Source organism: Lissotriton vulgaris, chromosome 2_2, assembly GCF_964263255.1.
Source record: "Lissotriton vulgaris chromosome 2_2, aLisVul1.2, whole genome shotgun sequence".
NCBI lineage: Eukaryota > Metazoa > Chordata > Amphibia > Caudata > Salamandridae > Lissotriton > Lissotriton vulgaris.
In genome coordinates, this window is record NC_141688.1 from 23,638,182 (window position 1) to 23,664,728 (window position 26,547).

Sequence of the window (26,547 nt, forward strand, 5' to 3'; positions counted from 1 at the left end):
ACCAGATTTGGTTTTATCAAGCAGGATTTCAAGATCCTGACAGGAAAGAGGAGGAAAGGAAATCAATTCCTGATGTGGAGAGGAAACCGCAACACTGGGTTCAGGGAGGGCAGGCAACAGGGGGACGGTGGTAAGGGATTTTTGGACCTCCAAAGCAGCATAGATGTCAGCGATTTTAGACTGGAAAAAGGCCGCTATCTTGTTGCACAGGTCCTGGGAGGCAACCACAGGATCCGGTGTCTGAAGTGTCGTAAGAGAATCGACAATTCTGAAGAGTTCTCTAGGAGATGACACTGAGGAGGTGAGTGCCGTGAAGTATTCCTGCTTGGTCTTAATAACTTCAAGTTTATAGTTTTTAAGCAAGACCCTATGGGCTTCTCTGTCCTTAGAGGCCCAGCTAGAGTGCCATAAGCGCTCCTGTCTTCTTACTTCCTGTCTCCGAAGCCGGAGTTGTTCGGAGAACCAGGGGGCGGAGGGTCTTTTCCTTGCAGAATAGCAGGGCCTTGCGGGAGCAAGCTCCTCCATGGCTTCAGCAATGGTATTTTCAAATAAAGAGACCGCAGTGGAGGTATCTGCCTCCCGAGGAATGGACAACCTAGTTGTCCATGGGAGGAAGGAGTCTTCCCTGATCTTTTTAAGGTTCCTTCGCACTTCCGTGGTGCTCGAGGCCCTTCTAATATAGCCCTGTGCGGGATACAACAGGTTGAAGGGAACGGCCAGATGGTCCGACCAGGAGAGGTGAAAGGGGCTAGCAACTGTCAACCTAGGATCGTTGGAGAAAATGCCATCAAGCGTGTGGCCCGCTCGGTGGGTGGGACCGTTCACCAGCTGGGTGAGACCGCAGGCTGACATGTTATACCTGACACAAGTAGAACGATGAGAATAAAAAAGTTTATCACCTGCAGCACCCCCTTTGCAATCTACTGCTTGGTATGTCCATGTGGTCTTCGCTATATTGGACGTACCATTAATCAGTTAACAATGCGAATACTAGAATACCTCAGGGCCATAGACAAGGCGGATCCATCGTATCCTGTGGCCTGCCATTTCGCAGAGTGCCATAACAAGGACCGAAATCAGTTACAATACTTCGGTCTAGACACCATTGAACCAAATGCAAGGGGTGGAGATAGACTTAGACGACTACGCAGACTGGAGTCCAGGTTTATCATTGATTTGTCAACGAAACACCCTCGAGGTCTGAACAGTGGGGAAGAACTGGCTTTTCATTTGGGCAAATAATGTTGCACTGTGATTGATATGAATTGTTATATCCGCTGACCTTACATGACGCCTTGTGTAGACCAAGAGAGAGAGATGTTTCATCAACACATAAGTGCGTACATCTGTGTACATATATACATATTTATACCTTTTATTGAGTACATGGAAAGATAAATTAGCAGAATTGGATAATAATGATTTCTAAAACTGTATAATGTATCTGGAAACTTGGAAAATCTTTTTGAACGTGAATAGATCAGCATCACTTATACTACCATGAATGATAGATAATTGGTGTAATTTTTCTGGCTGTTCTTGGCTACATCGGTCGTTAGGCGTTTCACTTAGACTGTTTATAGCCATAAGTAGCTTTTTGGAGGAACATTTCGTTTTCCTTATGATGAGAATATGTATTGTCATGATCTATTATTATTTGAAGCTTGGTGGGCTCTGGTGTTTTGAACTGTTTTCTTTTGAATCTGAAAAATATGAATTGTCTCATTATAGTCTGATATAACTACATGGACTATGTTAGTGCACGGGACACAAGCCGATCCACGGCTTAATAATGTTATTCCATTGCATTCGAGTATAATTATACCCTCTGACGCAGAATTGCCATCCAACTGTGGGCATGATTAATGCTGTAGAATCAATGCACTTTAAATAGAATGTGTAATAACATCACTACAAGATGGCGCCCATAGCGTCGTATAGGGGTAATGTTCTATGTCTATGTCCATGTCTTCATGACGTAGAGAGAAAGAAAACTTTATTTATATAGCATGTTGAAAATGGAGTGCTTTATACACTGACGAAGGCAGCACGGCGAAACGCGTCTGTGTAGCTCCTGCACATAATAAAAACTATGTGGACACCGGAATCCCTTTGAGTGCTGCTATTTCTTTTTCCTAAGTGAACATAGGAGAAACTTGGTGCGTAATATATATATATATATATATATATAGTTATATATAGTTATATATATATATATATATATAAATATATAAAGATATATATAGATAGATATAAAGAGATAGAGAGATATAGATAGATATAGATAGATAGATATATTATATTATATTACTTCTGTTTCAGACCCAGAAAAGTAAAAAAATATCAATGTAGGTAGAAAGAAAAAGAGATCTTAAGTGCAACCTAGTGCTGCTCTACAGACGAGGCATGTCAATTGGTGAGCCTCCAACAGTGCAACGCCTCAAAAAGATGGTTTACAGCAAATGTAAACCAGTAAAAGTGTAATTGAAGTATTGGAAAAATATGAAAAGCACGATATTACATTTAGTTACCAGGTGGTCACTGCTTCTTGGTTGATTAACCGTAAATCATGAAACTGTAATCAAGATTAGGAAGTTTTCTGATGTATTCCATTGTGCTTTGAGAGAGGTGATAAAAGATTTCTATATGGCTTACAGTTTGATAAACATGATGAAGTGGTTGCAAATTTAGGGATAAACCTTACAGGAGAACAAAAGCCTAGATACACCACCACCCGTTGTATGTGTCCACTGGTATATGGACTATAGCTTTTAAACCTCCCGGATTTTAGGTTGCCACCTTCAGAAGGGCTAAATGGGGGTCATTGTAGACTTGTCTTTCCCAGCCACTGGAAACAGGGCAGCAGGAGGATTAAAGGCAAAGTTGAGTTGCAGCTGCATATTGTCAAATTTATATGGCACTTAAGATACCTATGGCCGATCAATAGTTTTCTATAACTGCATCCCTACCCTCACCTGATAAGCAGTTCATCCAAGGTGGAAAATCAAAACTCCTCTACCCCAAGAAGGCTACAGCGGGTGCGAGAAAACTACCGTGACTGCTAGAAATGAACAGGATGCACGGAAAACTTAAAGAAGTCACTCAATTACTGATTTCTCAATATTTGGAATGACCCAATTATTTGCATTTTGTCCCATGAATCCATTAGGTTTAGAATGCACCACGAGTCTTGTTTACTATCTAATATACAGGAACGGTTATTATAAGAGCATTTGGAAGTATTTAGTCTTGAGCCAATAATTAGCTTCAGGTATACAACAGTTTGCACTAGTCAGAAATACCATAAATCATTTAGTTTGCTTCCAGTGCTTGAAAAAGAGATAGACTGTCTATTCTCGCACAGCTTACTCAACAGTGATAACTGGCTTGAAGTTGCTAAGTATGGTGCCTGAACCTAGCCTGAGGTTTTGCATCCACTAAAGTCAGTTCAGGAAAAGAGAGAACCAATCTTAAGTAAAAATCTAAGCTGTTGATGAGCATAAACTGGCATTCCCCTGAATGCACATGCTTAGGACAACTCAGAGTCTACAGTAACTCCAATCTAACTTGAAGAGGTGGAGCTCACAAAAATAATCTGAATACTCTTCTTCCTCCTCTTTGCTTTCCAGTTGTCAAAAAAGCATTTCAATGTTCTGGATATAGCTCATAGCTGTGTACATTTTCAATAATCTTTTGGAATTCAAACTGAAGTCTTGTAATTTAATCGTATGAAGACAGCACCTATCTAGCCTCTACAAAGTGATATTGCAGACATCCCTTTGAAAGGAATCGTGCTTGTCCAAAGCAAGTTGCAGTCAAGCGATTACCAACAAAATATCATCCTAAAAGATACAAATTCATTACAATTTGATAGGTCTCTGGATGCAACAAACACAATACAATAAATCATAAATATGAAAAAGTTCCAATTTGTTTTTCCTTTGATAGCTCTATTCTCTTCTGGCAGTTTCCACCAATTAAAGTGTGTTCTACCTGCCATTTACTCACTCACATTTCTCAAATGACAGTGCTCCATTATTATGCTTATTATTTTTTATAAGCTTTGTATCTTGATAGCAGAGTGGTGCAGTGAATACTGAAGCCCCAGGGCTCTCACTTAAAACATTTTGAGTGATAACCACTATTAGCTTAGACTTCACTTAAGGAATATTCCTTTTGAGTTTGCATTAGGTGAAAACAACAAGGCACGATAGTATAAAATGTTCATGGACAAAACAGGCTACATATGACATAGTTGGATAAATTCATACTAACAGAAGAATAGTTATGTCAAACAAAAAAACATCTTTTGTGAATGCAGTATATGAGGAAAGAGTTCATGGACGCAGATGTTCACCTTGAATAATGAAAATCCATTAAGGAATAATTTTGAGACTCAGCTTAGCTGCAGTCAACTGTTCCAAAGCAGAATTCAAACACCCTGCCAATGAAAATTACAGGAGATTGCTGGGTGATTAAACGAGTACAAAGCAGTCACAACAAAGAAATCCACACCACCTTCTAAAATGCAGCATATACTGCCTCCATTGCAGGCTCTGTTTAGCCATACATCATCGCACCAGTGTGTGTGTGAGATCATGACACGTGTGTATTGCGAACATCACAAAAGTGTGAGATTAAGTCATGTGTAGGGTACAGTTTACAACCAAGCAGAAGGTGACAGTGTTCAATGTGGGGTGCTACGGTGAGACAGTGAAAGTGAAGAGTATGTGTGGGAGAGTAAGGAAAACAAAAGATCAGAAGGAACCTTGCAAGTCAGAACAACAGAATCAGAAAATAAAAAATTACCGTGTGTAGGTCGTAAAGAAGTAAAGCTGTAGCATGCAAGTTAGTCAGGAGATAAAAAGCAACAATGGGAGTCAAAGAACAGCAAACAGTAATAGGGAGAATTAGAATGAAAGTCCCAAAAAACCATTGACCATGAACATTTACAAAATGAGACATCTAACAGGATACTATGGGAACTTTATGAAGTCCGAGACCTGTGAAATGTTCTGTACTGCCGCAATCTGGATTTGTTTGAGACAGTTAAACATTTTGATATAAAAGCTAAATTTAAGTTGTTTACCAAGTACAGGGCCCGGATTACATATTGTATGCACTGTCCTTGTTTGCGACACTGCGTACCGTTATTTGGGTGCTCCCTCTGCAGACTGGGACAGTGCATCCCCGGTTACGCACAAACAAATTTGCTGTTCTCAGAGAGCTGGCGCCAATTCTGACAGTTTGAGGCTGAACTTAGGAAAGCATATTACATGAAGACGGAGCAGTGGTTTGAAAGCATGGCTCTTCCTTACACGTGAGGAGAATTGACCTTTCTAAAAAAAAAATAAAAAAAAAAACAAAGAAGAGGAAAGCCATCCCAAAGATGAAGGTTGGAGTCAGTTACAGCACCAGGCTACAGCTCGATAGCTAGAGCCTCCCTGGAACACCCCCTTCCAAAGGACGCAGATAGGTGGTGCACTGACTGACACACCTAAGTGGCACGCAGTCTGTTAACTTTGAACAGATTTTTGACTTCGTATCGGTAATATGGAGTTGGAGTAAAGGCAGTGTTTCCTCATTTGTATGGGGCCACTCTCCCATGAAAAGAAGGGAAAAATCCTAGAAATTGCGCTGAGATTCTCATCATAGAAAGGACTACACATGCTTCTGCCACACAAGATCTACACCTGAAGACAGAATGGGGCAGAGGAGAAAGGTATCTTAAAATGATTCCAATAAATGTATACATTTTGTTACATTTCTTTTTGAGATACAAGAAATAGAGCGGGGAACTATACTTCTCAAGTTGTGGTAATTTTTGTTAAACTGCTAAAAAATATTAAGTGTACTTTCGGGTACTGTATTTGGGACTTCGGAAAAGAAAATTGCATGATACTCTTACTCCGATAGTATATAATTCCAAAACTGTATCCGAATGTTAATGATTGATAAAGTTTTTTGATATTGATTATTTAAAAGTAAATTTGCTATCGTATGAAGGTATTATTCCTAGATGTTTATGGCTCCTTTAAATGGAAATACAACATAATTTACATCATAGTTACTCTCCAGGTTAACGTTCCAAACAGTACAGAGCTACAAAACTGCACAGAACTATTAGCATCTGCTTCTAACGTGAACCAAAGATCCACCAAAAACCTTGATGCACAAGTGCAACCGCACTAGCGAATAATCTGAAAACATGACATGTATGCTTGATGAGAGCAGTATATACGGTCCCTCATGCCTCCAGCGCTCAAAATCAGCTAGAAACAGAGCAAAAGCAGTTAAGTGCGAGGGTCTGATTAGGTATTTTAACTAATTTTTCTGTCTTCTGACAATCTTACTCTGTGCTCACCTAAGGATAATGTTGCATCGTAATAAAAGTGCATACCTGTCATCAGTTCAGAATACAGGGGATCATGAAAGTGAGAGGGGATTCAGGTTCCTAAATTTGGGGCTCATGTATATTACCTCTACCGAGACCTGGGTTGATGCAGTAGCATATCACAAATCACATCCTAGAAGGAGCCAAATGAGGAAGCCTTTAGATGTTAAGAGAAGCAATATAAAAGTAATATAGCACCAGCAAAATTCACTGCAGTTCCCATTAGTTTTTTTAAATTGTGTTCTAAACAAACCAGTGTGAAGTAGAGATTTCTGTGAAGGAATCAACACCAGCACATACAGGAAAACGCTGCAAAGCATGAAAAGACAATCTCCCACTCCTAGTGGATGCTGATCGCTAGAATATATTCAATTTTCCCACCTTCTGCCACAGAATGAGCAGATGCACCCTTCCCTTCCCGAAAGTGCACAATAAGCCCACCTTTCCCCAAGTGGGTGTTGATAGACATGTATCTTGCTGTCCCCGTCAGGCTCTTATGCTCCCTATAAGGGATGTGTTTTTTGGTTTCAGGGTCGATGTACTCCTTAGCCAGTCCAAAGTCAATGATGTGAATAATATGTTCCTTCTTGTTGCCTTGCCGGCCAATCAGGAAGTTTTCTGGCTTGACATCACGGTAAATGAGGTTCTTCGAATGCACATACTCCATCCGGGAAATCTGCAAGAAAGAGCAGGTCCCTTTTAAAATAACTACAGACTAGTTCATAACCTCTCTACTACAACTTAACCCTCATAACTCCAGGCAATAATCCATGGACAAAAAGACTTCCAAACTTGAAGTGAGCAATTTGAAAATCTAGAAGTCTTCTCCAACTCATGCATTTCTCAAATTCCACAAAAGTTGAAACAATTGCCATAAATATATATATTTTTCATATTTCTTTTTATTAACAAATTGAATCAACGTCACAAGGCAAATCACATTACAAATAATTTTACAGTCTAGTACCCCCACATATTCTTAAGTACCATATCCACATGCATGTTAGGTCAAAGCTCAGGTTTAAGCTCCTATCTACGTTTGATCATTAAGAGTTGGAATTTTTGGAGGAGTACAGATGTTCCCTCTGTAGTCGTTCCAGTCCTGCCAAACAATTCACTGTTTCGGACATCCCCTACCTATGTATACTGTCTTCTCACTGAACATGCACCAGTCCATATCTCTCTTCTAGACCGATACTGTAGGTGCTCGTGTTGCCCCCCACTTCTGTGCAATGTTAAGTTTAGCTATCATTAGCCCAACGTGACCCTGGTGATGTGTGTGGGTTTTAGATCAGTGGGTTCCCACACATTTAGGAGGCACCTTTTAGCTTCCACTGTGATGTTTTGTGGGAGCACCTCGCTCATTACTTCATGCACCTTTCTCCAGTAACTCTGTATATGCGTGCATTCCCATAATATGTGGAGAAATGTTCCCTCCATTCCACAGCCCCATGTACATGCACTATCGCTCGCCCTCCCCATACGCACCAGTCCCGGCCCAGTGATGTAGCTACGGTGTAGGATCTTTAGCTGCACCAGCCTCAGTCTGGCTGCTATAGTCACCTCTCGAGGTGAGGAGACTGCTATTGCCGAATCTTCGTCATCAAGTATGATGCCACCCCTTTCCCATTTTTCCCGGATCTTCAGGAGGGGTTCGCCAGAGTGGTTCACTAACTTTTTGTAAGTGAGGGAGATGGCTTTCGTTGGCAGGTGACCGTTCAAAATACGGTCCTCCAAGGGGGAGGCCTCGGGAGGGGTTACTCCCTTTTGGAGACAAGATTGCAGTGCATGTCGCACTTGCTTGTACCGAAAATGTTCTGTAGGGGCTAGGGCATACTCCTGTTGCAAGGTGGGGAACGATTTAACCTCCCCCTTCACCTTAGAGGTCGCTAATTTTTGAAATACCTATAAGGTCCCACTTGTTGAAGCCTCTAGTGGACCAAAGATTTCCTTTTTTTTAATTTTTATTTATTGAAGCTTGAAAAAGAAACATCAACATATTGGTAAATCAAAAAATTACACACTGTGGCTATACATTATACATACATAAAAAAAGTAAAGGGGGAGGAAAAGCCAACTTTAAGAAAGGCCAAGAGGGAAACATAAGGAGAGCAGTCTTTAAACTATAAACTACAGAAAAACAAGAGAATTGCATCGACCAAGATCCATTCCGCTAAGCACCAAGCCACTCCTCCAACAGGGCCCAGATTTTCCGGCCCTGTTCCCGCCTCCTGCTGCCTTTAGAAAACTGCTGACTAAATTATGAAGAGCCAGAGTCCTTGCTCTCCAATTTACAAAAGTGGGTGCCTCCGGACTAATCCATTCCGATGTTATACAGAATCGTACTAGGTACATAGAGATACAGAGAAGGGCAGATACATTTCTTGATCTCTCCAATGCACAATTGCTCTCACACCCAAAAATAACAAGCTCGAGTGGAGAGAGCAGCCGGAATTTTCAATCTAGAATTGATAAACAGTTCTACCTCCTGAAGAAATGTGGTAAAAGTAGGGCATTCAAAAAACATGTGTACATCGTTAGCCGCTACCAAGCCACACCTTTGACAACAATGACCCCTTCTCCCTCCCCATTTGAAAATGTTGGCAGGTGTGTAGTAGAGAGATCAAACAGTGCCATGTAACATTGAGAACGTAAGCTCCCGGATATAAAAATACTGCTTGATAGTTCCAAAGCCTGGGAAATATCCAGCCCTACCTTAACCAACTTTATCTCCCATTTAGCATTCTGAGTAGAAAGGTCATCCGGAAGGGTTGAGAGTAAATGCTGATACAATATACCTATTCTTCAAGGCTTCAAAATCAATTCCATCAATAAATTCTTGCAAAATAAACTATATTTTTGCACCTTCAACTTATCCACAAAGGTTCGAATTTGTAGATATTTAAAAAATTTGTGAGTATTAAAAAAAAACGTATCCTTTAGAAATAAAAAAGTAGCCATAGACCCATCAGACCCTAAGTCCCCCAAAGACATTATTCCCTTTGTCATCCAGTTGAATATGACATGATCCTGAAATATGTGAATTAAGAGTCTAGCTGCGTCCAAAGGGGTGTAGCAATTAAGATTCGGAATAGACCATTTGCACCGGACCTTACGCCAAACTGTAAACATTGCTATAACCACCTTGAACTTAGTTTTCTTGTAGTAACTAGGTTCCAAAACCCGTAATAAAATCTCCTTGGCATCCTCCCCCAGCCCAATTTCAAAATTGGAAAGACTACAGTGAACTGGCAGCACTGCTCCAGCCCTAAATAATGGTGTAGAGAGATGCTGAAGAAAAACTGAACACCAATACAGCACCAAATTAGGAACGGACCAACCTCAATCAATCAATCAAGACATTTATAGAGCGCACTACTTACCCGTAGGGTCTCATGGCGCTTAGGGGGGGGGGGGGGGGGGGGGAGGGTGCCGTTACTGCTCGAACAGCCAGGTCTTGAGCTTCTTCCTGAAGGAGAGGTGGTCTTGGGTCAGGCGCAGGTCGGGAGGGAGGGAGTTCCAGGTCTTGGCGGCCAGGTAGTAGAAGGACCTTCCTCCTGTTGTCGCTCTACGGATGCGTGGGACGGCGGCGAGGGCGTGGCTGGCTGATCGGAGGTGGCGTTTGGGAGCGTAGAAGTTGATTCGGTTGTTGAGGTAGCTCGGGCCTTGATCGTGTAGGGCTTTGTGTGCGTGGGTGAGGAGACGGAAGGTGATTCTTTTGTTGACGGGGAGCCAATGCAGGTCTCTCAGGTGTCCGGAGATGTGGCTGTTTCGTGGGATGTCGAGGATGAGTCTGGCTGAGGCGTTCTGGATCCGCTGAAGTCTCTTCTGGAGCTTGGCGGTGGTTCCGGCGTAGAGGGCGTTGCCGTAGTCCAGTCGGCTGGTGACGAGGGCCTGGGTGACGGTCTTCCTGGTCTCCGTGGGGATCCACCAGAAGATCTTCCGTAACATGTGCAGGATGTTGAAGCACGCCGAGGAGACGGCGTTGACTTGTCTGGTCATGGAGAGGGAGGAGTCCAGGATGAAGCCCAGGTTGCGTGCGTGGTTCGTCAGTTTGGGTGCGGTGCCCAGGGCGGGGGGCCACCAGGAGTCGTCCCAGGCGGTGGGCGTGGAGCCCAGGATGAGGACCTCCATCTTGTCTGAGTTCAGTTTCAGGCGGCTGGTCGTCATCCACTCGGCTACCTCCTTCATCCCTTCGTGCAGGTTGGCTCTGGCGGTGGCGGGGTTGTTGGTCAGGGAGAGGATCAGCTGGGTGTCGTCGGCGTAGGAGATTATGTTGAGGTCGTGTTGGTGTGCGATGGCCGCGAGGGGGCTCATGTAGACGTTGAAGAGGGTGGGGCTCAGCGAGGATCCTTGAGGGACGCCGCAGATTACTTAGGTGGCCTCTGACTTGTACGGTGGTAGGCGGACTCTCTGTGTTCTTCCGTCGAGGAAGGAGACGATCCATTCCAGTGCCTTCTCCTGGATTCCGACGTTGCTGAGGCGTTGCACTAGGGTGCGGTGGCAGACAGTGTCGAAGGCCGCGGAGAGGTCTAGGAGGATGAGGGCCGCTGTTTCTCCGTTGTCCATCAGGGCTCGGATGTCGTCGGTGGCGGCGATGAGGGCGGTCTCGGTGCTGTGGTTGGCTCGGAAGCCGAACTGCGAGGGGTCGAGGGATCCGTTCGTCTCGAGGAAGGCGGCCAGCTGTTTGTTGACGGTCTTCTCGATGACTTTGGCTGGAAACGGGAGTAGCGAGATTGGGCGGTAATTCTTGAGTTCGGTGGGGTCTGCTGTAGGTTTCTTGAGAAGAGCGCTGAGTTCGGCGTGCTTCCAGCTCTCGGGGAAGGTGGCGGTGTCGAAGGAGGTGTTGATAATGTCCCACAGGTGGGGTGCGATGACAGCGTCGGCCTTGTTGAAGACGTGGTGAGGGCAGGGGTCGGTCGGAGATCCGGAGTGGACGGAGTTCATCATGCGGACGGTGTCTTCGGTGCTGATCGGAGTCCAGGCTTGGAGGGTGGTGGTGGGCGGCGTTGCTGAGGTCGTGGCGTGCGTCGGTTGGGTGCTGAAGCTGTTGTGTATGTCCGCGATCTTGTTGTGGAAGTAGGAGGCGAGGGAGTTGCAGAGGTCTTGCGAGGGGGTGATGTCGTTGTTTCCGGCGTTGGGGTTGGAGAGCTCTTTCACGATGTTGAAGAGATTCTTGCAGTTGTGTGCGTTGTTGTCCAGCCGGTCCTTGAATGCAGATTTCGTGGCGGCGCGGATCAGTTGGTGGTGCTTCCGGGTGGCGAGTTTGAGGGTGGTCATGTTGGCCGGTGTAGGTTCCTTTCTCCAGACTTTCTCGAGGGCTCGGCAGTTCTTCTTGGAGCTCTTGAGTTCGTCGGTGAACCATGGGGCTTTCTTGCTGCCGGGTCTGCTGGGCGGGGTCCTCAGAGGGGCAAGTTCGTCCGCGCAGTTGCTGATCCACTTCGTGAGGTTGTCGGCGGCCTGGCTGGGGTTCGCTGAGCTGGCAGGAGGGTGATGGCTCAGGGAGGCGGCGAGTTGGTCGGCTGTGATCTTGTTCCAGATCCTACGGGCAACCTGTTGCTGGTGGTGGTGGATCGTCGTTCTTTTGAAGGTGAAGTGTACGCAGCTGTGGTCCGTCCAGTGGAGTTCTGTGGCGTGGCTGAAGGCGATGTCTTTGCTGGATGAGAAGACTGCGTCGAGTGTGTGTCCGGCGAGGTGGGTGGGGGTGTTCACCAGTTGCTTGAGTCCAAGGTTGGCGAGGTTGTCGAGCAGGGTGCTGGTGTTGCGGTCGTTGTTGTTCTCCAGGTGGAAGTTGAGGTCCCCCAGGAGGATGTAGTCAGCGGAGGGGAGGGCATGCGGGTTGACGAAGTTGGCGATGTCCTCGCTGAATTGAGTGCGTGGTCCCGGGGGTCGGTAGATCAGGGTGCCTCTGAGGGTGGTCTTCGGGTCGGTGTGGATCTGGAAATGCAGGTGTTCGGCGGTGGTTAGGGTGTTGTCGGTGCTAGTCGTGATTCGGATGGTGTTCCTGTGGATGATGGCGATGCCTCCTCCCATCTGGTTGGCGGTGCGGTCCCTCCGGGTGATCTTGTAGCCCTCTGGGATGGCGATGTCGGGCGCTGAAGAGGCATTCATCCAGGTCTCCGTGATGAAGGCAACGTCAGGGGCTGTGGCGTCTAGGAGGTTCCAGAGTTCGATGGCGTGTCTGTGGACGGAGCGGGTGTTGAGGAGGATGCACTTGAGGTGGTTGCTGCTGGTGTTCGGCTTGGCAGGTGCTGGTGCCGGGCAGGTCCGGATGCAGGTGAACTTGCAGGCGTGGCAGCTGAAGGGTCCGTGGGAGCGTCGTGGGGTGGCTCGGTAGCATCCTGGGGTTCGGCCGTTGTTGAGTGCGAAGAGGGTGGTGGCGGTGTAAGTCAGGCGGGTCGGCCGGGGTCCTCGTGGGCCAGGGGTCCTGGCACTGGGCGCGGTCCAGGCGCGGACGGGCGTAGACGGGCTTGCCTTTGGCGCGCCTTCGGCGCACAATCGGCGCGCCCGCTGCGCGTGACCGCTGCGCGTTCGCACGGTCGCCATATATGGCGAAGTGCGCGGGGGGCGGAGCAGCTGGGAGGCGGGAGCGGGGAGGGTACAGAAGGCAAAAGGGGCGGGGTTAGTGGCGGTGGCGGGAAGCGGGGAGCGGGGAGGGAGGACTAAGGGGCCAAACGAAACAAGCAATACAGAAGGCAAAAAAACAAGTTACAGGGAGACAGGCAACAAAAAACAGTACAGAACAGCAAATACGATGGGGGCAGGTCAGGCGGTCACGGACCACGCCGCTAGAAGGCAGGGGGCGTGGTCACGCGGCAGAAGCTCGGCTGGCGAGGCAGCGAGGCAGAAGGTGGGGAAGACGCACGCAGCAGCTGGTGGCCGTGCGGCGCGGGGGTGTCCTAGAGCTAGGTCACACTCACCTGCGTCGCACGGTCGCCATATATGGCCAAGTGCGCGGGGGGCGGAGCAGCTGGGAGGCGGGAGCGGGGAGGGTACAGAAGGCAAAAGGGGCGGGGTTAGCGGCGGTGGCGGGAAGCGGGGAGGGAGGACGGAGGGGCCAAATGAAACAAGCAATACAGAAGGCAAAAAAAAAACAAGGTACAGGGAGACAGGCAACAAAAAACAGTACAGAACAGCAAATACGATGGGGGCAGGTCAGGCTGTCACGGACCACGCCGCTAGAAGGCAGGTGGCGTGGTCACGCGGCGGAAGCTCGGCTAGCGAGGCAGAAGGCGGGGAAGACGCACGCAGCAGCTGGTGGCCGTGCGGCGCGGGGGTGTCCTAGAGCTAGGTCACGCTATAAATGCATCCATTTGGCCGCTCTACGGGGTTGATGATATCCCCAAAGGAATCTATTACAGCATCTCTCAGCATAGGCAAGACTAGCTTGGGAGAACTCCGGCGGAATAGTTCTGAATAGATACAGGAACTTCGGCAAAACCAACATTTTCAAAACATTCCCCCTGCCATAAAAAGATAAATGCAGATTGTCTAGTCAAGTCAGAGTAGAATTAACAGATTCGATAACGGGTAAGATATTCAAATCAGGGATCTTTTCAACTTCAGCTGTAATTTTAACCCCAAGATACAATGCACTCTGAACAACTGGAGCACCAAAGGGGCCCATAGCTGCTGATTGAAAAACCTGGGTTTTAGTAACGTTAAGCTTATATCCGGACACCCAGCCATATTGCTCTGCTAGATTCCTAATAGCTATGAAAGCTGATGCTACATTACTAGTCAGAACTGTAGTGTAGTTCCTATATTCCCAATAGGCTCTGCGCATTGGAATAACAGACAGCAGTGTAGACGTAGGACTGAGGTCTCTAGGACTCTACTGACTATGTTAGACTTAATTAGTTATGCCAGCTAGCTCAGAGGTCACTAGAAACTTTCTCGAATGAACAGGAAGGGGTTAGCTTCCCTGATTTAGACAAGAAGGGATTAGCTTCTGACAACCATATAACATGACAACTTTGATCCCCCAGAATAAGGAGTGTATCTCCAGTGTCGTGTGAAAACAATAGACCGCTATTTTACTCAGTCAATCGTGCATGCTGTTCCACCAGAGTGCAGAGAAATAGAGAGACGGGCATTTTCAATAAAAGGGTGTTATTTTATTGAGCAGTCTTCTTTCTCGTGCAAGAGAAGTGAATTGCCATAATTGCAATACTTCTCATGAAGTAAAGTGCGTACAGTAAAAGGAGTATTATAAAATAATACTGTAAAAGCATTGATATGGTTTCTTAGCCATATGTCACTTTAAAATGTATAAAATATTTACATACATAAAAACATTGACTAAACGAACTCAACTGGTGCTTCTAAGATACGCCTACCCCGGTGTACCTGACCTAAGCCTAATACGTGGGAAGGAGTAAGTAAGTTGCAGTTTTAAGTTAAGTTGTTTTTTTTGCCAAGAATCTGAATCAATAATTCTCTCTAAGGTTTGAGTCAGCTCCGTACCTTGGTTATAGAATGAAGGAGATCTTGTATCTCGTTTCTCAGGACTCGATCTTCCAGCACCCAGCAAGGGTGACTAGAAACACCGGAGCTGGATTTCTCGGCGTGAGAAAAGGCAGCTTCACCGGCGTGTCAAAGGGGAGGGGCGGCTTCCTTCGGCTCTCGCATCAGCTGGGCTTCGGATAAGTAGATCGCCGCTCTGCTCCAGACCACTGTGTGTCTGCTTAAGGCAAGTGTTGGTATATTTATACCTGGAAGGTGCCGTGTTTGACGTAAGGTTGGACATAAGACGTCAATAAAGATGTCACTAAGAACTGACTGTTCCTTTAGTGCTCGCAGGAGTTCTATGACAAATCAAAACAAAGTCATGGGGAATCCCCAGGTTACTTAAGGTTTGGTGAGTCGAAAGAACTCGTTGTGCTCTCTAGGAATCTAAGGAAGTAGCCTTGGCGTATTTGGGCTGCGTGGGGTATTGCTGAATATGGGTAAGATTTGTTTGTCTTCATTAGGACATGATTTATCATAACCACATAAGGACATGAATCAGGGATAATTAATTAGGGTCCTAGATACATTCACAACAGAACTATAATATCATCGGCATAAGCCAGCGCCTTATATTCTGACATACTAACCCTAACTGGAAGTATATCCAATGATTTCTCAATTTTACTTAGAAGAGGATCAATATACAATGCAAACAGCAGGGGCGAACAAGGGTACCCCTGCCTAGTGCCCCTGCTGATAGATTGCAGCCCTGATACCGACAGAGTAGTTTCCGGGTCAATATGAAGCGCCTGTACTGCCCTAATAAATTCAAAGCTAAATCTCTTCCAATATAAAATGGCCCATAGGAACGCCCAGGCTACCCTGTCGACTGCCTTTTCGGCATCCAACAGGATTGCCCAGAGGGGAGATTGCGTAGCTTGGGCCCAGTCCAAGAGTGCAATTACCCGGCAGACATGGTCTGCCATATCCCTGCCTGGTATGAAGCCATGCTGACGCAGGGATACTAATGGCGAGATTACCAAGGACAGTCTAGTGGAAAAGATTTTCAAATATATTTTGCTATTGGCATTGATCAGAGATATTGGGCGGAAAGATGGATCTAATTCTGGTTACCCTTTTTTTTTATTAAAATGATCGTAGTTTGATCCCAGGTAGCTGGTATATGGCCAAGCTGAGCCCCTCTAAAAGTGGCCAGCAGATCATCCCGAATCTTTGAACGAAACAGGCTATAAAATTCCAGAGGAATGGAGTCGGGGCCAGATGATTTCCCATTGACTAATGAGTTAATTGCCAACTCATCTTAGTCTATAGGGGCAGAAAGAACTTCGTTCTGCTGAGCAGTGACTTGCAGCGTGTTGAGTTCCTGTAGGAAAGCATCAGCCTCATATTCTAAATTGGAGTCTCTGAATTTCTCTGTATATAAAGTACAGTAAAACTGCTGGAAAACCTCCATAATTCCCTCCGATGTATCCTGAATGCTCCCCTGAGAGTCCTGAATTCTAGTAACTCGATTTGCCAATCCTTCCTGCTGGAGTCTCTTAGCCAAGACCCTCCCTGACTTTTCCCCAAGCTCAAACACCATAGAGCGAAATTGCAGATACTTAGCAGCTAGGTCTTGCCCGAAGAACTCCAACAAAGAGGCCCTAAACCCTGGCCACCTGTAACTGCCCTTGATTTGTATCTCGACCCTCCTTGATTGCACACGTAAGTTCAGCCTCTACCACCCCCAATCCACAATCCTCCTATCTATCTCACCCTGTATGGCCCTTTGCCGAGAATACAAAAAAATGTGTTCCCCCTCCCCCCGAAATGCTGCTTTTAACGTATCCCACACAGTGACACAGGAGGCAGTCCCTCTGTTTATATATAGGAATTCCTCAATCTAATTCCTCATATGGTCTATATACAATTGTTCTAAAAGGAGTTCTCTCTCAAATGTCCAAGTTCTTGGGACTCTTGCTGTATGAGAGAAAGTACATTCCATAATCAAAGGGTTGTGATCCAATAAGATCCTAGGAAGGACTGAGATAGTTGTAGAGTCTACCAGTTGTTCAGTCATAAGACAATAGTCTAATCGAACCATCTTATTGTGAGGGGCAGGAACGGAGGTATGGAAGCTGGAGTAGACATGACCTTAATACCCTCCTTCCAGATGAAGTCTATAATAGGTATAGATTTTGCTTGCTTTCTTGGCTGGTCTTTAAAATCATACAGAAAGCATTCCTGCTCCGTATGTACCATGTCTATATGGAAGCACTTCGTAGCCTGCTCCATGATAAGGTGGAATCCACCCACATCCACTGGTGGTGAATCCGAGGTAGCGGGAGGAGATGGAGAAGGAGTTCGTACTTGGTAATGACCCACTCCGCCATCATGGACCTGTCATCAACCTCTCCTTCCTCTCTTTCTTCTTCGTCAGAAGAACGTTGTCCGTCCGGCTGGTTGGACGGTGTAGGCGGAGGAGACATTGGAGGTCTGAAGTCCGGTAAAGGTGTTTCCACCGCAGGTGTAGGAGGCATAGAGCCTGTAGATTCTGATGGCGGGAAACGCCTGCAATAGTCGTCCGGATATAAGTAGGGGGTTGTACCCATCTAATGTCACTGGGACCTGGGTGATCAATGCGTTAAGAAGGGAGAGTCCCAGTAATCAAAGGACAATATACAATACAGAAACTATAATAAACAAATCACAAACGAAGTCTATTCACACTGTTTTAATCACAATGTGAATGGTTATGACAAGTATATAACGTATATTGACATTTGAAAAATAATTCATGAAGTGCCCCAAAGAAGTAAAAGAGCAAGGGATGGGGGAGTGTTCAAGTGAGGAAATAGTGGAGGGAGGAAGAAGGAGAATTTTCTCGTGACAATTAAATCAAACAATTGGCATTACTCGTCCATATTACACAATATGTGTAGGAATGAGGACCGCAAAGTTCAGATTATTATTTCAAATGAACAGCATACTCCAACAAGTTCAATAAATGAAAGGTCAGGGCGTGGAGTTGGTGATAAGGGTAGGTTGTCGACGTTTCGACCCTCTATGCGCAGGTGGGTTTATCCTTGCTGTAGGGTCTTCATCAGGACGGGGGAAAGGGGGACACACCATAAAGAGGCAAAAAATCAGATCATAGTGCCATGTCCAATTAGATCGTCGTTATAGTGAAAGAGCACAAATTAATAGGGTGACGACCCCAAATAGTGCGTGTTCTGCTGACCCAGTGGATAGAGTCGAGGCAAAGGAACACGGTCCTGTGGCGATCGTGGCGGGGTCGGGCTGGTGCACAAAGGTGCTACGTGAGTCATTCAGGTAGCAACGATCGGAAATCGATCTTGCATGCTGGGGGTCGCGTCTCTAGGTCCGGATCAGTCGGAAACTGCTTCGTGGCAATAGCGGGTTGGAGTTAGTCCTGTCCTGCAACGAGCATAGATCGCAATCTATGCTCGTTGCAGGACAGGACTTCCGATCGTTGCTACCTGAATGACTCACGTAGCACCTTTGTGCACCAGCCCGACCCCGCCACGATCGCCACAGGACCGTGTTCCTTTGCCTCGACTCTATCCACTGGGTCAGCAGAACACGCACTATTTGGGGTCGTCACCCTATTAATTTGTGCTCTTTCACTATAACGACGCTCTAATTGGACATGGCACTATGATCTGATTTTTTGCCTCTTTATGGTGTGTCCCCCTTTCCCCCGTCCTGATGAAGACCCTACAGCAAGGATAAACCCACCTGCGCATAGAGGGTCGAAACGTCGACAACCTACCCTTATCACCAACTCCACGCCCTGACCTTTCATTTATTGAACTTGTTGGAGTATGCTGTTCATTTGAAATAATAATCTGAACTTTGCGGTCCTCATTCCTACACATATTGTGTAATATGGACGAGTAATGCCAATTGTTTGATTTAATTGTCACAAGAAAATTCTCCTTCTTCCTCCCTCCACTATTTCCTCACTTGAACACTCCCCCATCCCTTGCTCTTTTACTTCTTTGGGGCACTTCATGAATTATTTTTCAAATGTCAATATACGTTATATACTTGTCATAACCATTCACATTGTGATTAAAACAGTGTGAATAGACTTCGTTTGTGATTTGTTTATTATAGTTTCTGTATTGTATATTGTCCTTTGATTACTGGGACTCTCCCTTCTTAATGCAATAGTCGTCCAGCATGCATTGAAGATTGGTGAGCAACGCAATTGGCACCTGAGCTGCAGGGACATTTGTTACCTGTGATGTCATTAGTTCAGGCGAATGTTGATCGTCTTGGTCGTCCTCTTGATACTTTATAATCCGTTCGGAAGGACTTGTCGCCGCTCCAAAGGTTTCTTCAATGACAGAATCTTCCTCACTGTCTTTAGAGTCAAGAAGCTAGTCTGGAAGCTGCAGAGGTACCCTTTGCAGTGAAATATGCGGAGGTGATAACTGTTCCAAGGTTGAACCACGTCTCTGGAGCAAAGACGGTTTTGGCGTCGACAGGAAAGCCGTAGACGGCGACTATATTTGTATATTTTTGTGTATTTCTAAAGCGCAAACAATCGCTCCGAAAGGAGCATACTGGCGCTGACAAAACAGTGTGCAATAAAATCAAACAGGAAAAGCTATATGAGGGAGGTTACATAATCGTCAGAAAGCGAAAAAATCCACGTTTTGAGTTGTTTTCTAAATTGGTTTTCCTGAGTTAGAGTTCTAAGATGGTTAGGGATAGAATTCCACGCTTTGCCAGATAGGAAGGACAAAGACTTGCCTCCTTTAGTCTTAAGTTTGAATTTTAACGGCTTGATTAAATTCTGACTTGAAGATCTTAAAGTCCTTACGGGACTGTAATGTGGAAACCGTTTGATAAGGTAAATCGGGCTAATGCCGTTAAATGCACGGAAAGCTATAATTAAGATTTTAAACAATATTCTTTTAGATAGAGGTAACCAATGAAGGGTTTTGAGTGCAGCAGAGGCAGAAGATCTCCTAAGTAACTTGAGCACAAGTCTAGCCGCTGCATGCTGCACGCCTTGGAGTTTTTTGAGAGTGTTTTTCTTTTTGACACCTGCCATCAGGCCGTTGCAATAATCAAGACGTGCAAGAATTAAGGCCACTGCCACTGCCTTTCTTGAGTCGATGGGAAGCAGGTAAAAAAACTTTTTTTAATGACTTAATGATGTTCAAACAGCTTCCTGCAACATTACTGACATGTTGGTCAAAAGATAAAATCGGCGTCAAATAAAAAGCCCAGATTTCTCGCTGATGTCACTACTTGCGGTGGCGCGGGGATGTACTCAGGCCACCATTTGGTGGGACAGAATTGGAAATTTTTGCCGATAGGCAAGATTTCAGTCTTGCTGGTGTTGCATTTAAGATGATTTTGATTCATCCAACAGAAAACATCTCTTAAACACTTCTTGAAATTCAACTCAGCATCTGTAGAATTGTTCTCCAAGGGGACAATTAACTGAGTGTCATCGGCATATGATGTTACTAATATGCCATATGACTCAATTAAAGTGATGAGCGGGACCATATATATATTAAACAATAAAGGGCTCTATATTGAGCCCTGAGGGACTCCAGAATGTACCTTCTTCTCCTTAGAGAGAAACGTACCCAAAGAGATGGTCTGGGACCTGTCAGCCAGAAAAGAGATTATCCACTCCAATGCGACGTCCGTGATGCCTATATCTCTAAGCCTATTGATCAATAGGGAATGGGAGATGGTATTGAACGCCGCCGTGAGATCTAATAAGATCAAGACGGCGTTCTTCCCCTGATCTTGTAGTAGCTTTATTGAATCCGTGAGTTCAATCAGGGCAGATTCCGTAGAATGGTGTGAACGGAATCCCGATTGCTGAGGATGAAGGATTTGATGGGTATCAACATAGCTTTTTAATTCTTTGTGGACCATTTGTTCAGTGATCTTTCCTAGAACCGGGAGGAGTGAAATCGGGCGCAAATTAGCAAGGTCTGTAGGGGATTTATTTGCTTTTTTCATTAGAGGTCTCACGATTGCGTGCTTCCACTCGCTAGGCACAACGCCTGTGCTCAGGGAGGCATTAACAATCTCATGTATGATGGGATTAACCACCTCAATTACTTGGTGAAGGTTTCTTGGAGGACATGAATCTGAGGTGGCACCAGATTTGCATGACATAATTGTGCACGACTACACTTGCAGAGTGGTACAAGAGGATAGCTGCGGCGTCGACGGTGGGTCCACCAAACGACTCGTTGATCTGGATTTGGTTTTAGACGGCGAGAGTTCGTCGACGCTGTTGGCTTCGCCGACGGTATCGGCTTCGCCGACGATGTTGGCTTCGTCGACGATGCCACGGTGCCTTCGTCGACGATGGTGTCTTCGTCGATGGTGTGGTACTAGTCGACGAGCCCGTCAACGGTAGTTTCTTCGTCGGCGGAAGAGCAAGCGTCGACGAGGTCGTCGACGTGATCTTCAGCGTAGCCGTCAACGAGATAGGTCTAACAGTGACATAGACCATCGTCGGCGATAAAGACTCCGTTGACATAATCATCAGTGGTTTAGGAGATGAAAGTTACCGTCGACGTAGATGTAGCACCGACTGAGATCTTCGTTGAGGAAGGAGTCGACGACGGCGTTGTCGTTGTCGACAGGGGCTGAATTTGAGATAAAATTTTCTCAGATGTCTGAGGTAACTTTTTGGTGGATCTTCTCGGGGGCGTAGATGTACCACCTTTCTCCTTAACAGGGGGAGTAGCCTTAGATGTGGAAGGCCTCTGAGACCCCTTAGTTGATAGTTGTTTCTTAGCAACTTTAGCCCCAGGAGAAGTTAACAACTCAGCAGCAGCTCTCTTCCTAGAGCCTGAAGTAGACCCAGAGGCAATACTGCCTACCTCAGAAGCAGGATAATCCGAATCCTTAAGCCTTTGTAGCCAAAAAAGAAGGCGGCCCTCTCTGTCCCTGAGGGTCTTCTGAGAGAAGGTTCCACAGATCTTGCAGTCCTTTACTTGATGTTCAGGATAAAGGCAATAAATGCACTACTTGTGGGGATCTTCTTTAAAAAGCCAGAGCTTACCACAAGAGTCACAAGGTTTGAATAAAGATTTCTTGGAAGACCTCTTCAAAACACTAGATTCCAGAAGGAAAATAGAAAAGTACTGAGCAGAGCTCAGGGAGACTCCCTTCACACGACGTGCGGTAGAAAATCTGAGAGAATGAGCCTCTGGGGAGAACTTTCTGGTGGGTGCTTTCGCCTGATTGGCTGTAGTTTGGACTACACAAAATGACTATGATAGTCATGTGTGGAAGTTTTTTCTCCTGTAGCTTAGGCTACTTTACTTCCTGGTTGGGAATTACTGGTTTTCCTATGTTATTATGGCATATTATTACTTTATGTACCGTGGGACTCCCACTCAGACGACGGGGAATGATTCAGGCATGTGAATCTTTGAAAGACACCCCTAATACTGGAGAATTACAGGTTACAAGGAATTTTGTTTGGCATTACTAATAACTTCTGTGAAGCAAATCAATAATTCAGCTATTGATACCAAACAGCTGGGATTAATTGAAGCCGTTATTTTCAATTAATGGTTTTTCTCATACATAAAAACAATACTCATTCTTACACCCTTAATTACCCTTAATATATTTATTATTATTATTATTATTATATTTCTTATATAGCGCCAGAATCGACCCCCAAAGGGGTATCTCCGCGCTTGCCTTGGGAACCCGTCCTGGTTTTTCCCTGTGAGATAGCCCCTACAGGGCATCCCCAAGGTGAAAGCCAGGCATCCCGCCGCGGGGGGCCGTTGTGGAGATTAAGCAAGCTTAATGCCCAGAGTTGCAGAGTGTGAACCCATGATTAGGTCAGGCACCGAAGCGAGAATTATCAAGTCCGTGGACATTTGAGCTCAACACGCTGCCGCGTCGGGTATCGAACCCTGGTCCCGGGGGTCTGACCTCTGCTTCAGGGTCTGCCTGCTCCAACCAGTGAGCCACACTTCTCCACAAGGCATTCATAATATTAGAACATAATGATTTTACTTCAGTTATGTGACCTTATATTCAACAAGGAAACTCAATATCCCAGGGTTACGGTGAGGAACATTAAAACAGTAACAATTTGATGGATCATTCTATAGAGGTGACAGTTAACTGTCCATAACATACTGTCCTTTTCAGTAAACATGGTTTTAGACACCTTTTAAGTGCTCTGATTGGCCTTTGTGTATTCCCCACCAGACAACAGTGTAGCCCAGAAGTAAGAGTTACTTACCTTCGGTAACGATGTATCTGGAAGAGACGATTCTAGCTGCAGATTCCTTAATGTAGAATTATCCCCAGGCGTGAGACTGGATCCGGTAATGTTTTCTTACCTAATCTCTGGGGGGTGGTACCGCATGACTCCGCCCGTACGTTGCTGCGGGTGTGACGTCATCGACATCAGTTTTCTTCGGAGAACTTTCCCGCGCCACAATGCGGAGCCATCACAAACAAAAACTGTGCGAAACAGCAGATAACCAGAAAGGAAAGAAGCGAATGGAGGGGGGAACAGTCCATTCGGAAAAGTGCCAGCCACTGTGGCACCGAAAGTCTTAAAAGGGAAGAGCAGTCACAGCCAATGCAAAGCAACCCTGTAACAAATACAACATTCCCCCTGGAGACAGGAAAGCATATGAAAAACTGTGCAGCAAACGGAGAATCCTGCAACCACAGTCCATGAACAGTGAAAGAGTAATGACAATGTACCCCAAGACGACATCACCAGGGAAATTTGCGCCCCCTGAAAGGAGCCAAGTCAGTCAAGTCAAGAAATTTATATAGCGCGCTACATACCCATAGGGTCTCAAGGCGCTAGAGGGAGGGTGGGGAATTATTTGTCGAATATCCAAGTTTTAAGTTGCTTTCTGAATGCCAGGTGGTTCTGAGTGAGGCGAGGGTGAGTGGGAAGTGAGTTCCAGGTTTTAGCTGCCAGGTAGGAGAAGGATCTACCTCCCATGGTGGTTTTGTTGATGCGAGGTACCGTGGCAAGGGCTTGGTTGGAGGATCGCAGCTGACGGGAGGGGGTGTAGAAGGACAATCGTGTGTTGAGGCATTCGGGCCCAAGTTCGTAAAGTGCTTTGTGTGCGTGGGTTAGGAGGCGGAAAGTAATCCTCTTATTTACGGGGAGCCAGTGGAGGTTTTTCAGGTGACCAGAGATGTGTTCTTTACGCGGGATGTCTAGTATGAGCCTGGCTGAAGCGTTCTGGATGCGCTGGAGTTTATTCTGGAGTTTTGCGGTGGTACCGGCGTATAGTGTGTTTCCGTAGTCCAGGCGGCTCGTGACCAGTGCGTGGGTGACCGTTCTTCTAGTTTCGGTGGGGATCCAGCGAAATGTTTTTTTGAGCATGCGAAGAATGTTGAAGCAAGATGATGAAACGGCGTTGACTTGTTTGGTCATCGAGAGTGAGGAGTCCAGGATGACGCCCAGGTTCCGTGCGTGGTCCGTCGGGATGGGGGCTTTTCCAAGGGCTTCTGGCCACCAAGAGTCATCCCAGGCGGAGGGGGAGGTGCCTAAGATGAGGACTTCTGTTTTGTCTGAGTTCAGTTTCAGACGGCTGTGCTTCATCCACTTGGCTACTTCTTTCATTCCTTCGTGTAAGTTGGTTTTGGCGGTGTTAGGGTCTTTGGTGAGTGATAGGATCAGTTGAGTGTCATCCGCGTAGGAGATGATGTTGAGATTGTGTTGGCGAGCGATGGCCGCAAGGGGGCTAATGTATACGTTGAAGAGGGTGGGACTGAGTGACGATCCTTGTGGCACGCCGCAGATGACTTCAGAGGCCTTTGACTTGAATGGTGGGAGGCGGACTCTGTGTTCTTCCGGTGAGGAACGAGGTGATCCATTCCAGTGCTTTTCCTTGGATTCCTACGTCTCTGAGGCGCTGTAGAAGGGTGCTGTGACAGACTGTGTCGAAGGCAGCGGAGAGGTCGAGGAGGATGAGGGCGACCGTGTCTCCATTGTCCAGTAGAGTTCGAATGTCGTCTGTTGCTGCGATGAGGGCGGTCTCAGTGCTGTGTTTGGCTCGGAAGCCGGACTGTGAGGAGTCAAGGGATTTGTTGGTTTCGAGGAAGGCGGCGAGCTGGTTGTTGACAGCTTTCTCAATGACTTTGGCCGGGAACGGAAGAAGCGAGATGGGGCGGTAGTTTTTGAGTTCGGTGGGGTCAGCTGTGGGTTTTTTCAGAAGGGCGCGGAGTTCTGCGTGTTTCCAGCTTTCCGGGAAGGTGGCGGAGTTGAGGGAGCAGTTGATGACATCTCGGAGGTGTGGTGCTGTGATGGAGTCTGCTTTGTTGAAGATGTGGTGAGGGCATGGGTCAGTTGGGGATCCTGAGTGGATGGAGTTCATCAGGCGGATGGTGTCCTCAGTGGAGATTGGGTTCCAGTCATTAAGGATGTTCAGGGGGGGTGAGGGTCCTGCAGAAGATTGGGTGGGTTGGTCTTCGGGTCGGTTGTCGAAGCTGTTGTGGATGTCTGCAATTTTGTTGTGGAAGAAGGAAGCTAGGGAGTCGCAGAGGGCTTGGGAGGGGGTGATGTCATTGGAGTTGGCTGATGGGTTGGTAAATTCTTTGACGATGTTGAATAATTCCTTGCTGTTGTGGGCGTTGTTATCTAGACGGTCTTTGAATGCGGCTTTCTTGGCAGACCGGATTAGCTGGTGGTGTATGCGGGTGGCGTTTTTGAAGGCGTCCCTGGTGCTGGTGTTAGGATCTTTTTTCCAGGCCTTTGAGGGAGCGACAGTGTTTCTTCGATTTCTTAAGATCATCGTTGAACCAGGATGCGTTTTTGCTGCCTAGCTTGATTAGGCGTTTTTTCAACGGTGCTAGGATGTCGGCACTGTTGGATAGCCATTGGGTGAGGTTGATGGCTGCTTGGTCGGGGTTTGAGGTGTGGGTGGGGGGGTTTAGTAGAAGCGATGAGGAGATCTGGTCGCTGGTGATTTTGTTCCAGTTTCTTCGCAGGGTGGGTTGAGGATGATTGAGGATTGTGGTCTTATTGTAGGTAAAGTGAACGCAGCTGTGGTCCGTCCAGTGAAGAGCGGAGGTGTGACTGAATGAGAAATGTTTGCTGGAGGTGAAGATAGGGTCGAGAGTGTGGTCTGCAATGTGGGTGGGGGTAGTGACGAGTTGTTTGAGTCCGAGGTTGGCGAGATTGTCCAGAAGGGTGGTGGCGTTGCTGTCGTTGCTCTTTTCCAGGTGAAAGTTGAGGTCTCCCAATAGAATGTATTCCTTGGAGGGGAGGGCGTGTGGGGTGATAAAGTCAGTGATGTCGTCATTGAATTGTGTACGGGGACCTGGAGGCCGGTAGAGGAGGGTGCCTCTAAGTGTGGTCTTGGGGTCGGTGTGGATCTGGAAGTGAAGGTGTTCGGCGCTAGCGAAGTAGACGTCTGAGCTGGTTGAGATGCGGATGGAGTTCTTATGGACGATAGCGATGCCTCCTCCTGTATGCTTGATGCGGTCCTTTCGGATGATCTTGTATCCTTCCGGGATGGCTATGGTGATGTCTGGAGCTGATGAGGCGTTCATCCATGTTTCTGTTAGGAAGGCGACATCCGGTGAGAAGGTGTCTAGTAGATTCCAGAGGTCGATGGCGTGCCTGTGGACCGAGCGGGTGTTGAGCAGGATGCATTTAAGGTGGTTGGTGTCAGATATCTGATTGGTGT

The 26,547-nt window shown here is 46.5% G+C and overlaps 1 protein-coding gene across 9 annotated transcripts in view; it reads right to left on the reverse strand.

Annotated features, from left to right (window-relative positions):
- CSNK1G1 (casein kinase 1 gamma 1) overlaps positions 1-26,547 on the reverse strand; it is a 766,422-nt gene that overhangs the window by 201,507 nt on the left and 538,368 nt on the right. For all 9 annotated transcript variants that reach the window (XM_086959211.1, XM_086959214.1, XM_086959215.1 and 6 more), the window contains one exon: positions 6,836-7,070. In XM_086959211.1, coding sequence (XP_086815337.1) covers positions 6,836-7,070 — 235 coding nt within the window. The remainder of the gene's footprint in view (positions 1-6,835; positions 7,071-26,547) is intronic.